Below are 13,725 nucleotides of genomic sequence, written 5' to 3' on the forward strand. Positions count from 1 at the left end.
AATGGCTAAGCACTATGGGACTTAACATCCGAGGTCATCAGTTCCCTAGACTTAGAACTACTTAAACCTAAATAACCTAAGGACATCACACATATCCATGCCGAGGCAGGATTCGAACCTGCTACCGTAGCAGCACCACGATTCCAGACTGAAGCTCCTAGAACCGCTTGGCTACCGAGGCCGGCTGAAAGTAATCATCACACACCTTAAGACATTTATCCCACTGGGAGACGAGATGGTCAATTCTGGTTTCGTAGAACGCGCTCGTTTGCTGACGTATCCTCGACTGTCCACACTCTTGCACTCCCTCGTTCAACGAACTGACATCCAGCACGTCTTCCTTCAGGTCGTCAAAGGTGTGAAAATCACACGGTGAAAGATATGGACTGTACAGAGGATGTTGAAGTGTTTCGCTGAATTGTAACCTTTGTCCAATCCAATTGGCAGAGCGAGGACGAGCGTCATCGTGCCACATGATGAATTCCTCCCAAAGCTTCCTTGGGCGTTATGACTATGGTCAGAATTTCTACGAAGTGTCTTCATAGCGCTGAGCACTGATTTCGGTTCCACACTTTAGGATCTCGAGAAGCAGATAGCCCCTCGAAGTATGAGGTGGTCATCGTGACCTTACCAGGGCTTGGGTGAACATCATTGCATTTCTTGGGCAGGGGAGATGCGGGTGTTATCCACTATTAGCTTCCCTGTGAGACAATCATTCTGTTCCATGATAAAGCCCTCTACCACGCTGCCAATCGGACGAATGCTACGCTTCAGCGATTTGGTTGGGAAATACTGCAACACCCTCTGTACAGCCTCGATCTTTCACCAATTGGTCACATATTTGGTGACCTGAAGGAAGACATGCATAGACGTCCCTTTCAATCAGACCAAGAGTGGGTGCACATATTAATCCGCCATCAACAGACAGCGTTGTACAAAAGAGGAACTGAGCATCTCGTCTAACAGTGGGACAAATGTCTTAGCACGTCAGGTGATTACTTCCAAATGTAATCATTCCATGGTCCCGTTGTGGTGGGTGTTCGGTTTTCATTTGATGTCCCTCGTACATTTAAGGGGAGGGGGGGCTTGTGAGCCATAAATTTGTCAGGTTGAATAGATTAGTTACTAAACAAACAACTGAGCTCACAGTATCCAAAGGAGAAGACTGGTGCGGTATCTAAATATCTTGCATAAACATGAAATCAACAGCTACAGTATAAACACGAAAGCACAACACTGAGTTTTGTGTTGATCATCTGATGGAACACAGCTAGAGTAGGGCGCACATATGCTTACGTCTATTTGGGAATCTATGCGGCAAGTGACTGTATGCGGACTCTTCTGAGCCGAGCTGCAATAATGAGGCCCATCGCTTTAGGACTGAATAGACAGATCGAGCAAAGCACGTCCGTCATGCCCGTATCCCAGTGCCTGCTCGCGTTACCTGGACGTCGTTGACGCGTCTTCCGACGCGCGTGACTGTCCCGGAAGACTCGCTGCCCATGAGAACGTGGAAGTCCAGGTTGAGGATGATGCCCAGGCGCAGGTAGTTGTCGGTGAAGTTGAGGCCACAGTGTGAGACGCGCACCTCCACGTGATCCTCTGGCAGCTCCACCGGCAGCGGAGCGTCCTCCACCTACAGTCACAGACCGGGGAGAGAGGTGTTACGCTGTGCTACTGGCGCCAGCTGCCTTACCTCCAGTGCCAGAGATATCCTGTAAACTGCGCCAAGTGAAATTTGAGCCCACAAAAGACAGAGGGAATTTCCACAAAGGTTCAACAGCCCCTACGTAAGGACGACATAAAAGGAGAACCTTTAATTTATAATCAAAACGTCCTGAGTCCTAGATTGGAATCCAGCCACTGCTTAAATTTTTAATGAAAGCCATCAGCGTGAGGAGTAGCCCACTTTCCATGAAAAGCGTTGTTAAAGATGGCGGAAGAGTGGCTAGAGTTACAGGGCAACCTCTTGCCCTTAAGATGGTGTAAGACGTGTATATTTCTAATGTCAAACCACAATTTATGAAATATGTTTATATTTTATTAATCGGATTAAGTAGGAATAATTAATATTTGTCATGTTGGAAATAATTGTGGTAGCAGGGAATGTCTGCACCAAAGTATTGTTGGCTGGAGAGACCGCACATTGATATAATTTTAAAAAGGGCGGGAGAGACAGCGTATGGATATATTTTAAGAAAAGAGCCGGAAAGACCGCGCATTGATACATTTTGTAATGGTAACTGGGATTGTCTGCACCAGAAAGCATTGTTGGCAGGAGAGACCGCACTTTAGTCGCAGGAAGTCAGTAGTAACCGAGATTGAAGCGAATCGGTAGCAGGTCTGAAGCGAGAGGTTGAGAGGAGCGGTGTGCCTTCCAGCCACCAGCTATGATTTACAAGAGATTATAAACGGATGTACAGAGACATCAGCTAACTATTATCATAAGAGGAACTAATATTATTGAATTATTTTTTGAGAAACTCAAGACTACTGAAGGTATGTTTGCGCAATGCTAGTTTTAAGATTATTGTAAAAAGTACCATTTGAACGTTTGCAAAATCATTTCATTCAGAATATAATATAATTTTTGCCAGCAATATTGCATTACTGATTATAATGAATCCCAAAAACCATCAACGTAAAACTTCGCAAAATTTTATTGTTGTCAAGAAAAAGTTTAACTATGAATTACGTAACTTCAGTCAAATTAATTAAAGAATAATGTCAGCTTTGGTAATAAATACAGCCACTTATGACAGCCCACCAGCAGCTACTAGGGTATAGTAAAACAGAGTAAGTATATTCATGTCGCAGTTCGATGTAGCAGTCAGATGGCGATCCAGTAACAGTAAAAAGGTAAGGAACAGTTTTGGGTTATTGCAGGTAACGACTGAGGGCCACGACGACGACACATTCTATGTTTCGTCGAAATAATCAGAAAATCTCTTTTAATAAGCAGCATTTAAATTTGTATGCGAAGATTGGGATAGAGAATTAATTTCAAAGGGAAGAATTCATTTGTTATTATTAAGCAACAGATAGAAATCCTAAAGGAAGGTTTTATAGATTATTGTAGAAGGGAAGGTAGCGTAGCAAAAGATATATAGAGCAGACGGGAAGGTTTCAATGGGACAACGCTCCTAAAAGGCTGAAGATTCAGAAATGATAAAGTGCATAAGCATGCAGAAGGAAATGGCAATCAATGTGTAGAGTTTGTCAATAAATAATTAAAAATGGAAAAAATAATAAGATATTTTGTATCATCATTGGTCAGATAGATATGAATTAAGATGGAATGTTAATAGATTTTATTTCTGATAGTAAACATGACGTAAGAAAGCGTTGACTAATGTTTAAGTACTGGTTGAGAACACCACGTGAAAGTGCCTTGCTTTGCTGTAGGCAATACTATTGACACGGGAAAATATGTCACAGAAATTTTACTCCGTTTTCTAATTAAGCTGAACTCTGCCTTCCAGCGTCGTCGTTACATCAGACAGGCGAGTGCGTTGGTAGACGATTATAGTTGGAGGCCAATGACCAATATAAATATTACGCTGTTTGCGTAATAGCACTGGCCGGATTTTGAGAGAGAAAGAGCGGTAGAAACTGTCTCAGGAACGTATTAATTATAATTTGATGAATTAAATGGGGAATGAATTATTCGAACAGTGTTCGTCCATGACCGCCAAACAATGTGCCAGCAACTTCTCTTCAAGCACCCTGAAATTGGACTTAAAAGGTGCATAAAAGGAGCACGTAACAAGAGTAGCAAAGAAACGGATCTTCAAATGTAACAATGCTGCTTAAAACCAAATTAACATAATTATTCAACAAAAGCTTATAAATTACACAAGTGACACACAGCTTATCTCAGTCGCAGAGAGAGAGAGAGACAGAGAGAGAGAGAGAGACAGAGAGAGAGAGAGAGACAGAGAGAGAGAGAGAGACAGAGAGAGAGAGAGAGACAGAGAGAGAGAGAGAGACAGAGAGAGAGAGAGAGACAGGAGAGACAGGAGAGAGAGACAGGAGAGACAGGAGAGAGAGACAGGAGAGACAGGAGAGAGAGACAGGAGAGACAGGAGAGAGAGACAGGAGAGACAGGAGGGAGAGACAGGAGAGACAGGAGAGACAGGAGAGACAGGAGAGACAGGAGAGACAGGAGAGACAGGAGAGACAGGAGAGACAGGAGAGACAGGAGAGACAGGAGAGACAGGAGAGACAGGAGAGACAGGAGAGACAGGAGAGACAGGAGAGACAGGAGAGACAGGAGAGACAGGAGAGACAGGAGAGACAGGAGAGACAGGAGAGACAGGAGAGACAGGAGAGACAGGAGAGACAGGAGAGACAGGAGAGACAGGAGAGACAGGAGAGACAGGAGAGACAGGAGAGACAGGAGAGACAGGAGAGACAGGAGAGACAGGAGAGACAGGAGAGACAGGAGAGACAGGAGAGACAGGAGAGACAGGAGAGACAGGAGAGACAGGAGAGACAGGAGAGACAGGAGAGACAGGAGAGACAGGAGAGACAGGAGAGACAGGAGAGACAGGAGAGACAGGAGAGACAGGAGAGACAGGAGAGACAGGAGAGACAGGAGAGACAGGAGAGACAGGAGAGACAGGAGAGACAGGAGAGACAGGAGAGACAGGAGAGACAGGAGAGACAGGAGAGACAGGAGAGACAGGAGAGACAGGAGAGACAGGAGAGACAGGAGAGACAGGAGAGACAGGAGAGACAGGAGAGACAGGAGAGACAGGAGAGACAGGAGAGACAGGAGAGACAGGAGAGACAGGAGAGACAGGAGAGACAGGAGAGACAGGAGAGACAGGAGAGACAGGAGAGACAGGAGAGACAGGAGAGACAGGAGAGACAGGAGAGACAGGAGAGACAGGAGAGACAGGAGAGACAGGAGAGACAGGAGAGACAGGAGAGACAGGAGAGACAGGAGAGACAGGAGAGACAGGAGAGACAGGAGAGACAGGAGAGACAGGAGAGACAGGAGAGACAGGAGAGACAGGAGAGACAGGAGAGACAGGAGAGACAGGAGAGACAGGAGAGACAGGAGAGACAGGAGAGACAGGAGAGACAGGAGAGACAGGAGAGACAGGAGAGACAGGAGAGACAGGAGAGACAGGAGAGACAGGAGAGACAGGAGAGACAGGAGAGACAGGAGAGACAGGAGAGACAGGAGAGACAGGAGAGACAGGAGAGACAGGAGAGACAGGAGAGACAGGAGAGACAGGAGAGACAGGAGAGACAGGAGAGACAGGAGAGACAGGAGAGACAGGAGAGACAGGAGAGACAGGAGAGACAGGAGAGACAGGAGAGACAGGAGAGACAGGAGAGACAGGAGAGACAGGAGAGACAGGAGAGACAGGAGAGACAGGAGAGACAGGAGAGACAGGAGAGACAGGAGAGACAGGAGAGACAGGAGAGACAGGAGAGACAGGAGAGACAGGAGAGACAGGAGAGACAGGAGAGACAGGAGAGACAGGAGAGACAGGAGAGACAGGAGAGACAGGAGAGACAGGAGAGACAGGAGAGACAGGAGAGACAGGAGAGACAGGAGAGACAGGAGAGACAGGAGAGACAGGAGAGACAGGAGAGACAGGAGAGACAGGAGAGACAGGAGAGACAGGAGAGACAGGAGAGACAGGAGAGACAGGAGAGACAGGAGAGACAGGAGAGACAGGAGAGACAGGAGAGACAGGAGAGACAGGAGAGACAGGAGAGACAGGAGAGACAGGAGAGACAGGAGAGACAGGAGAGACAGGAGAGACAGGAGAGACAGGAGAGACAGGAGAGACAGGAGAGACAGGAGAGACAGGAGAGACAGGAGAGACAGGAGAGACAGGAGAGACAGGAGAGACAGGAGAGACAGGAGAGACAGGAGAGACAGGAGAGACAGGAGAGACAGGAGAGACAGGAGAGACAGGAGAGACAGGAGAGACAGGAGAGACAGGAGAGACAGGAGAGACAGGAGAGACAGGAGAGACAGGAGAGACAGGAGAGACAGGAGAGACAGGAGAGACAGGAGAGACAGGAGAGACAGGAGAGACAGGAGAGACAGGAGAGACAGGAGAGACAGGAGAGACAGGAGAGACAGGAGAGACAGGAGAGACAGGAGAGACAGGAGAGACAGGAGAGACAGGAGAGACAGGAGAGACAGGAGAGACAGGAGAGACAGGAGAGACAGGAGAGACAGGAGAGACAGGAGAGACAGGAGAGACAGGAGAGACAGGAGAGACAGGAGAGACAGGAGAGACAGGAGAGACAGGAGAGACAGGAGAGACAGGAGAGACAGGAGAGACAGGAGAGACAGGAGAGACAGGAGAGACAGGAGAGACAGGAGAGACAGGAGAGACAGGAGAGACAGGAGAGACAGGAGAGACAGGAGAGACAGGAGAGACAGGAGAGACAGGAGAGACAGGAGAGACAGGAGAGACAGGAGAGACAGGAGAGACAGGAGAGACAGGAGAGACAGGAGAGACAGGAGAGACAGGAGAGACAGGAGAGACAGGAGAGACAGGAGAGACAGGAGAGACAGGAGAGACAGGAGAGACAGGAGAGACAGGAGAGACAGGAGAGACAGGAGAGACAGGAGAGACAGGAGAGACAGGAGAGACAGGAGAGACAGGAGAGACAGGAGAGACAGGAGAGACAGGAGAGACAGGAGAGACAGGAGAGACAGGAGAGACAGAGAGAGTTACAGCGAACAGTTCCATGATAGGTTTGTTCTCAGAGTCTACGATAAATTGACGCCAACAACAACAGCTCAGGTACACGTGCCGTAGTTCCAAGAAAAAGTTGAGGCGACAGATAATGTATCAGGTTACTAAACGAGTAGTTCAGTATGCAAAACTATATGATAACCGAATAATGTTGGGAGGGCCGCCCGGCTAGCTGTGCGGTCTATGCACCTCGGATTAGTGTCGAGGTCCAGTGTGCCGGCCAGCCTGTGGGTGGTTTTTAAGGTGGTTTTCCATCTGCCTTGGCGAATGCGGACGGGTTCCCCTTATTCCACCTCAGTTAGTTACACTACGTCGGCGATTGCGATTGCTGCGCAAACACCATAATTACTCTACCATGCAAATATTGGGGTTACACTCGTCTAGTGTGAGACCTTACCGGAGGGGGGGGGGGGGTGGAGGACCACTGGGGCCTGAACCGCACAAGAACCCTGGGTTCGATGTGGGACGGCGGTGGGGTGAAGTGGACTGCTGTAGTCTGTTGTGGGGTTGTGAACCACTGAGGGCTACGGCGGGGACGACGCCTCTTCGACATTTCTAGGTCCCCAGTTCAATCACACACATACACTCCTGGAAATGGAAAAAAGAACACATTGACACCGGTGTGTCAGACCCACCATACTTGCTCCGGACACTGCGAGAGGGCTGTACAAGCAATGATCACACGCACGGCACAGGGGACACACCAGGAACCGCGGTGTTGGCCGTCGAATGGCGCTAGCTGCGCAGCATTTGTGCACCGCCGCCGTCAGTGTCAGCCAGTTTGCCGTGGCATACGGAGCTCCATCGCAGTCTTTAACACTGGTAGCATGCCGCGACAGCGTGGACGTGAACCGTATGTGCAGCTGACGGACTTTGAGCGAGGGCGTATAGTGGGCATGCGGGAGGCCGGGTGGACGTACCGCCGAATTGCTCAACACGTGGGGCGTGAGGTCTCCACAGTACATCGATGTTGTCGCCAGTGGTCGGCGGAAGGTGGACGTGCCCGTCGACCTGGGACCGGACCGCAGCGACGCACGGATGCACGCCAAGACCGTAGGATCCTTCGCAGTGCCGTAGGGGACCGCACCGCCACTTCCCAGCAAATTAGGGACACTGTTGCTCCTGGGGTATCGGCGAGGACCATTCGAAACCGTCTCCATGAAGCTGGGCTACGGTCCCGCACACCGTTAGGCCGTCTTCCGCTCACGCCCCAACATCGTGCAGCCCGCCTCCAGTGGTGTCGCGACAGGCGTGAATGGAGGGACGAATGGAGACGTCGTCTTAAGCGATGAGAGTCGCTTCTGCCTTGGTGCCAATGATGGTCGTACGCGTGTTTGGTGCCGTGCAGGTGAGCGCCACAATCAGGACTGCATACGACCGAGTCACACAGGGCCAACAGCCGGCATCATGGTGTGCGGAGCGATCTCCTACACTGGCCGTACACCACTGGTGATCGTCGAGGGGACACTGAATAGTGCACGGTACATCCAAACCGTCATCGAACCCATCGTTCTACCATTCCTAGACCGGCAAGGGAAGTTGCTGTTCCAACAGGACAATGCACGTCCGCATGTATCCCGTGCCACCCAACGTGCTCTAGAAGGTGTAAGTCAACTACCCTGGCCAGCAAGATCTCCGGATCTGTCCCCCATTGAGCATGTTTGGGACTGGATGAAGCGTCGTCTCACGCGGTCTGCACGTCCAGCACGAACGCTGGTCCAACTGAGGCGCCAGGTGGAAATGGCATGGCAAGCCGTTCCACAGGACTACATCCAGCATCTCTACGATCGTCTCCATGGGAGAATAGCAGCCTGCATTGCTGCGAAAGGTGGATATACACTGTACTAGTGCCGACATTGTGCATGCTCTGTTGCCTGTGTCTATGTGCCTGTGGTTCTGTCAGTGTGATCATGTGATGTATCTGACCCCAGGAATGTGTCAATAAAGTTTCCCCTTCCTGGGACAATGAATTCACGGTGTTCTTATTTCAATTTCCAGGAGTGTACATACATGTAGGGAGACTGGGGAAGGAACAGAAGGAAGTTACGGAAGATTATGGTTGGTTGGTAGTGGGAACGAGAGCGGAGAAAAACCTAACGAGTTCTGCAGTACATTTCAGTTAGTAAAACCGAGTACGCTATTCAAAAATAACAAGAGGCGGTGGTATATTTGGAAAAGGCGTCGCAAGCGGGAAGATTGCCACTGGATTCCATTATAGACAGAGATTTTGAGATCCGATATTGGATTATAAGACGCACCCAACAGTAGATATAGACCTTTGTCACTGATCACTGATGATGAAGAGTACACTGATGTTCAAAAAATTCGTCTGGGGGATCAGTGTACTAAGAAGTGGGATACTGACGTACTGAGGAATGATGAGACGCGTTTGAAGTTTTACAAGGCTGGCTATAAATAATGCGCTAATGAATACCACGCTACGCAGCTCAGTTGGAAAGGAATGGACAGCGCCGAAAGGGCCAATCACAGAAGTTGGACAGGAACACTGGTTAAGGAAAGTAACTACGTAAGATCCTTGCGTAAAGGAAGAAAACTTTGAATGCTGGACGAAAGAAACAAGGTCAACAATGTTCAAGAAGTGGATAGGAATATAGAAATGTAAACCACTCAGGAATGAAGTAAATGTAAGTGCATGGAAGCAGAGGTGAAATGCCTAAAGGAAAAACACTAAGTAATCGAAAAATAAATGGTCGTTCAAGGACCGAAACAGTATACAGAAAATTCAAAAAACTTTCAGTGAAATTTAAAGCTACGTTGATGATGTTTGGTTTGTGGGGCGCTCAACTATGCGGTCATCAGCGACCGTACGAAGTCCCAATTTTGACACAGCCCAATTTTTTTTTTTTTTTTTTACACACAGTGATGATGAAAACACAAGCACACAGTCTCCGAACAGAGAAATTCCCCAACCCGGCCGGGAATCTTACCCGGGACCCCGTGATTCAGAGGAAACAGCGCTAGCCACTAGATAAACCTACGGTGTCGACATTAAGAGTGCAATGAGAACCCACTGGTACGCGCGTAGGAGAGAGCTGGTAGGTAAAATAGGTTGAAGACAGCTACGCGGGAAAGGTCTTTAATGATGAACTGATTGAGGAAGAAAGAGGAGCCAGCATGGGTAACATAAGGGATCGCTTGTAGAGTTTAACCGATCTTTGGAAGACAGACTGAATAAGGCAAAAGGCAGAGAGAACACACTTTCGAAACTGTCGATATCACTGGTGACGTGGCAGCCGAGCGACTATTCAGCTTAACGTGTAGAACCTATGAGTAAGAAGACTTTCTCAAAAATATCATCCGCACAGTACAGAACATCAAGAACAGGTAAGTATCGCACTATCAGGTTAAAGGCTCACGCATCCAAGTTTCTGACAAGAATAATGTGCTGAAGAACGGGAGCTGGCCGTTATGACCGAGCGGTTCTAGGCGCTTCAGTCCGGATCCGCGCGACTGCTACGGTCGCAGCTTCGAATCCTGCCTCGGGCATGGATGTGTGTGATGTCCCTAGGTTAGTTAGGTTTAAGTAGTTCTAAGTTCTAGGGGACTGATGACCTCAGATGTTAAGTCCCATAGTGCTCAGAGCCATTTGATTTGAATAACGGGAAAGAAAATTGGGATTATTAGTTTCCGTTTTGCTTTCGGAAAGGTAAGGGCACCAGAAAGGAAAATCTGATGTTGCGATTGTCAATGGAAATAAATCTTAAGATAAATTAAGGGCTAAAATGTATGCATATAAAGTTGGTAACAAAATAGAGAAAAAATCTAAAGGAGTTAAGAAATGTATAGTTAAACACAGAATAAGTTTACAAGATTACAAAGACTGTTTGTTTAACAATAGAGAACAATACAGAAGAATTAATTTGATTCGAAGTGAGAAACATGAAATCTTCACAGTTGGGGTAAACAAGAAAGCTTTGAGTCCACATGACAAGAGATGTGTCTTGGGAAATGGAGTAGATACATTACCATATATATACACACATTATATATAATAAAAATTTTTCTATATAAATGGAGATTCTAATCAAGAAGCTCGATGTGTCACATAAGAGATTAAAAAATAGGTGAGCTAAAGATAAATGTTTTATATGATGTTGCTGGCCGTGAATATTTAAATACTAGATTTGGAAAAAAAATTGTAAGGAGCTTAATAATGATTTTAAAATCACTTTACCAAATAGATATTCCAAATTAATTTATGGTTGTGGTTTTGAAATAATTGGAGAAGTGTAAATGAAACTGAAATATAAAGGAATGAATAAACTTACAAACAAAAATAGTGAATTTCATGATAGAGTTCTCTGTGTGAATTCACATTAAATTTTATAAATATTTTAAATAATTTACCTTCGTTAACTGATTTAATTTATTTTCTTATGTTCACCTTTTATAGAATGGGGTGCACATTTTTCTTAGGTTCACCTTTTTTAAGAAAATAAAGCACTTAGAAATCCGTTGGTTAAGGAAAAAATGAGGTAAATTGCTAAAATCGTAGTGTTATTCAAAAATTGAGGTATTGAGCTGAAGCTTAGAAATCGGTTGGAATGATTTAAATAGACTGAATTTAAAAAAATCGTTTGAATTACTCAGAAATTGCGATATTGCACTAGTGGGTGGTCTAGTGGTCTAGAACATACAAAAGCAATCTACTGTAATACAAGTTGTAAAATGTGAATTTTCGCGGGCGGAAATGTCACGCTTATTAAAATTTGCCGTGGCCGAATGGAACGTTCCGTCCTCATCTGTAGAGAACCTGTTGAAGGGGTTTTTGCAGCTTCTATGAACGTCTGGTGTCTCACTACTGACTGCGCAGAGGTGTACTATCACACGTTTTCAAAACTTTTAATAAGTTTGACATTTCCATCCGCGAAAGTTTACATTTTACGATTATACGCCTCTGCGAGGAGAAGACGTCAAGAGCTGAGCGACGCTGGAAGACCTGCAGAAGAAGCTTTTGTGTGCTCTCCCCTCACACCTACGTGTCGTTGCAGAGCAGTCGTTATTCCAAAGTTTCTGGGCTACTCGACTCTGCCAAAGTGCCGCGGATTTTCAAATAGATGGAGGCGGTGTTAGCACCAAAGCGCGTTCTGCGCACCCATCAGAACTTGGCAGGCACAGCACTAAGTAGTCTGTTTCAGATTGCTACCCACTAATAAATTGTGTGTTGATGACAGGGATAAAATTGATAGGCTGTTGCATGGGGTTATAAGGGAAGCGTATGTTGGTTATTTCCAGTGTGATCAGACGACACAGTACTAAGCCGTTTCTCGCACTGTTACGGCTTTATCCGAATATTAATTATACCGGGTGATCAAAAAGTCAGTATACATTAGAAAACTTAATAAACCACGAAATATTGTAGATAGAGAGGTAAAAATTGACACACATGCTTGGAATGCAATGGGGTTTTCTTAGAACAAAAAAGTTCACAAAATGTCCGACAGATGGCGCTGGACAGCAAAACGTCAGTGACTGCGTATGACAATCGTGTGACAGAATCGCATCATCCCCAGCCTGGCTGATAAACACCTGCTGGAACATACGATGTTTATGCAGGATGGCGCTCCACTCCATATTGCTAGACGCGTGAAAGATCTCTTGCGCGCGTCGTTTAGTGATGATCTTGTGCTCAGCCGCCACTTTCGTCATGCTTGGCCTCCCAGGCCCCCGAACCTCAGTCCATGCGATTATTGGCTTTGGGGTTACCTGAAGTCTCAAGTGTATCGTGATCGACCGATATCTCTAGGGATGCTGAAAGACAACATCCGACGCCAATGCCTCACCATAACTCCGGACATGCTTTACAATGCTATTCACAACATTATTCGTCGACTACAGCTATTGTTGAGAAATGATGGTGGACATATTGAGCATCATCTTTGTTTAGTCTTACTTTGTTATACTAATTATTGCTATTCTGATCAGATAAAGCGCCATCTGTCGGAAATTTTTGAACGTTTGTATTTTTTTGGTTCTAATAAAACCCCATGTCATTCCAAGCATGTGTGTCAATTTCTACCTATCTATCTACATTATTCCGTGATTTATTCAGTTTTCAAATTTATACTGACTTTTTGATCACCCGGTATGATGACGAAAGTTCGTTGCTTGCCAGTAACAGGAATTTTGCCCTTAACTTCTTGAGCCTACGGAGGAAATTTTAGCCTGTGTACGAAGCAGGCTTTCATAGTACGGACGTATTGATAGGTAAAGAAATCAGTATGTAAGTGAAAGAGGACAGTGCTAGCCATATAAACCTGAACTACTGTAATGGGTCTTAACGTTTGTACCAATAATCTGACTCATATGCATATTTGGGAGAGGATAATACACGCGGACAAACAAATTATGCGAAATGAAACCAGCTGCCAAAAGGTCAATGACATTCTTTTAACGAATCTGAACGCAATATTTTATCTGCAGATTCTAAAAATGATCCCATAAAATGTTGGTCCTACGTAAAACCTATGAACGCTACAAATAATTCAATACCTTGTCCTGCTGACAGTACGGGTAACGGAACAGATGATGAACAGGAGACTAAAATTCTAAACCTAGCTTTCAAAACCTCGTATACGGTAGAGGACTGCAGCACCATTACCCCATTAAACTATCTAACAAACGCAAGGATGGCTGACATATTGTTTAGAGTACCTGGGATTGTAAAACAGTTAAGATCCTTAGACGCCAGGAAGGTACGTGGCTCACAGTATTCCCGTCAGATTTTATGTTGGTTATACTACAAATATAGAACCATTCTTATACATCAACTGTCAGATCACTGGAACAGCGGAAAGCTCCACGGGACTGGAAGAAGGCCCAGGTCATAGCAATTTATAAAAAGGGTAGAAAATCGGATGCACATAACTACCGGCCAATTTCACTGATGTCGATTTGTTGTAGAATCATGGAACATTTTGTGCTCAGGACATAATGACCTTTCTAGACTCAGAGAAGCTCATCTGCAGAA

General features: G+C 46.2%; 1 protein-coding gene across 1 annotated transcript in view; it reads right to left on the reverse strand.

The window, feature by feature from the left end:
* Positions 1 to 13,725, reverse strand: part of LOC126188466 (synaptic vesicle membrane protein VAT-1 homolog) — an 80,381-nt gene that overhangs the window by 52,551 nt on the left and 14,105 nt on the right. The window contains exon 2 of the mRNA XM_049930069.1: positions 1,445 to 1,636. Within this exon, the coding sequence (XP_049786026.1) occupies positions 1,445 to 1,636 (192 nt within the window). The remainder of the gene's footprint in view (positions 1 to 1,444; positions 1,637 to 13,725) is intronic.

The sequence above is a fragment of the Schistocerca cancellata genome, chromosome 5, assembly GCF_023864275.1.
Source record: "Schistocerca cancellata isolate TAMUIC-IGC-003103 chromosome 5, iqSchCanc2.1, whole genome shotgun sequence".
NCBI classification, from domain to species: domain Eukaryota; kingdom Metazoa; phylum Arthropoda; class Insecta; order Orthoptera; family Acrididae; genus Schistocerca; species Schistocerca cancellata.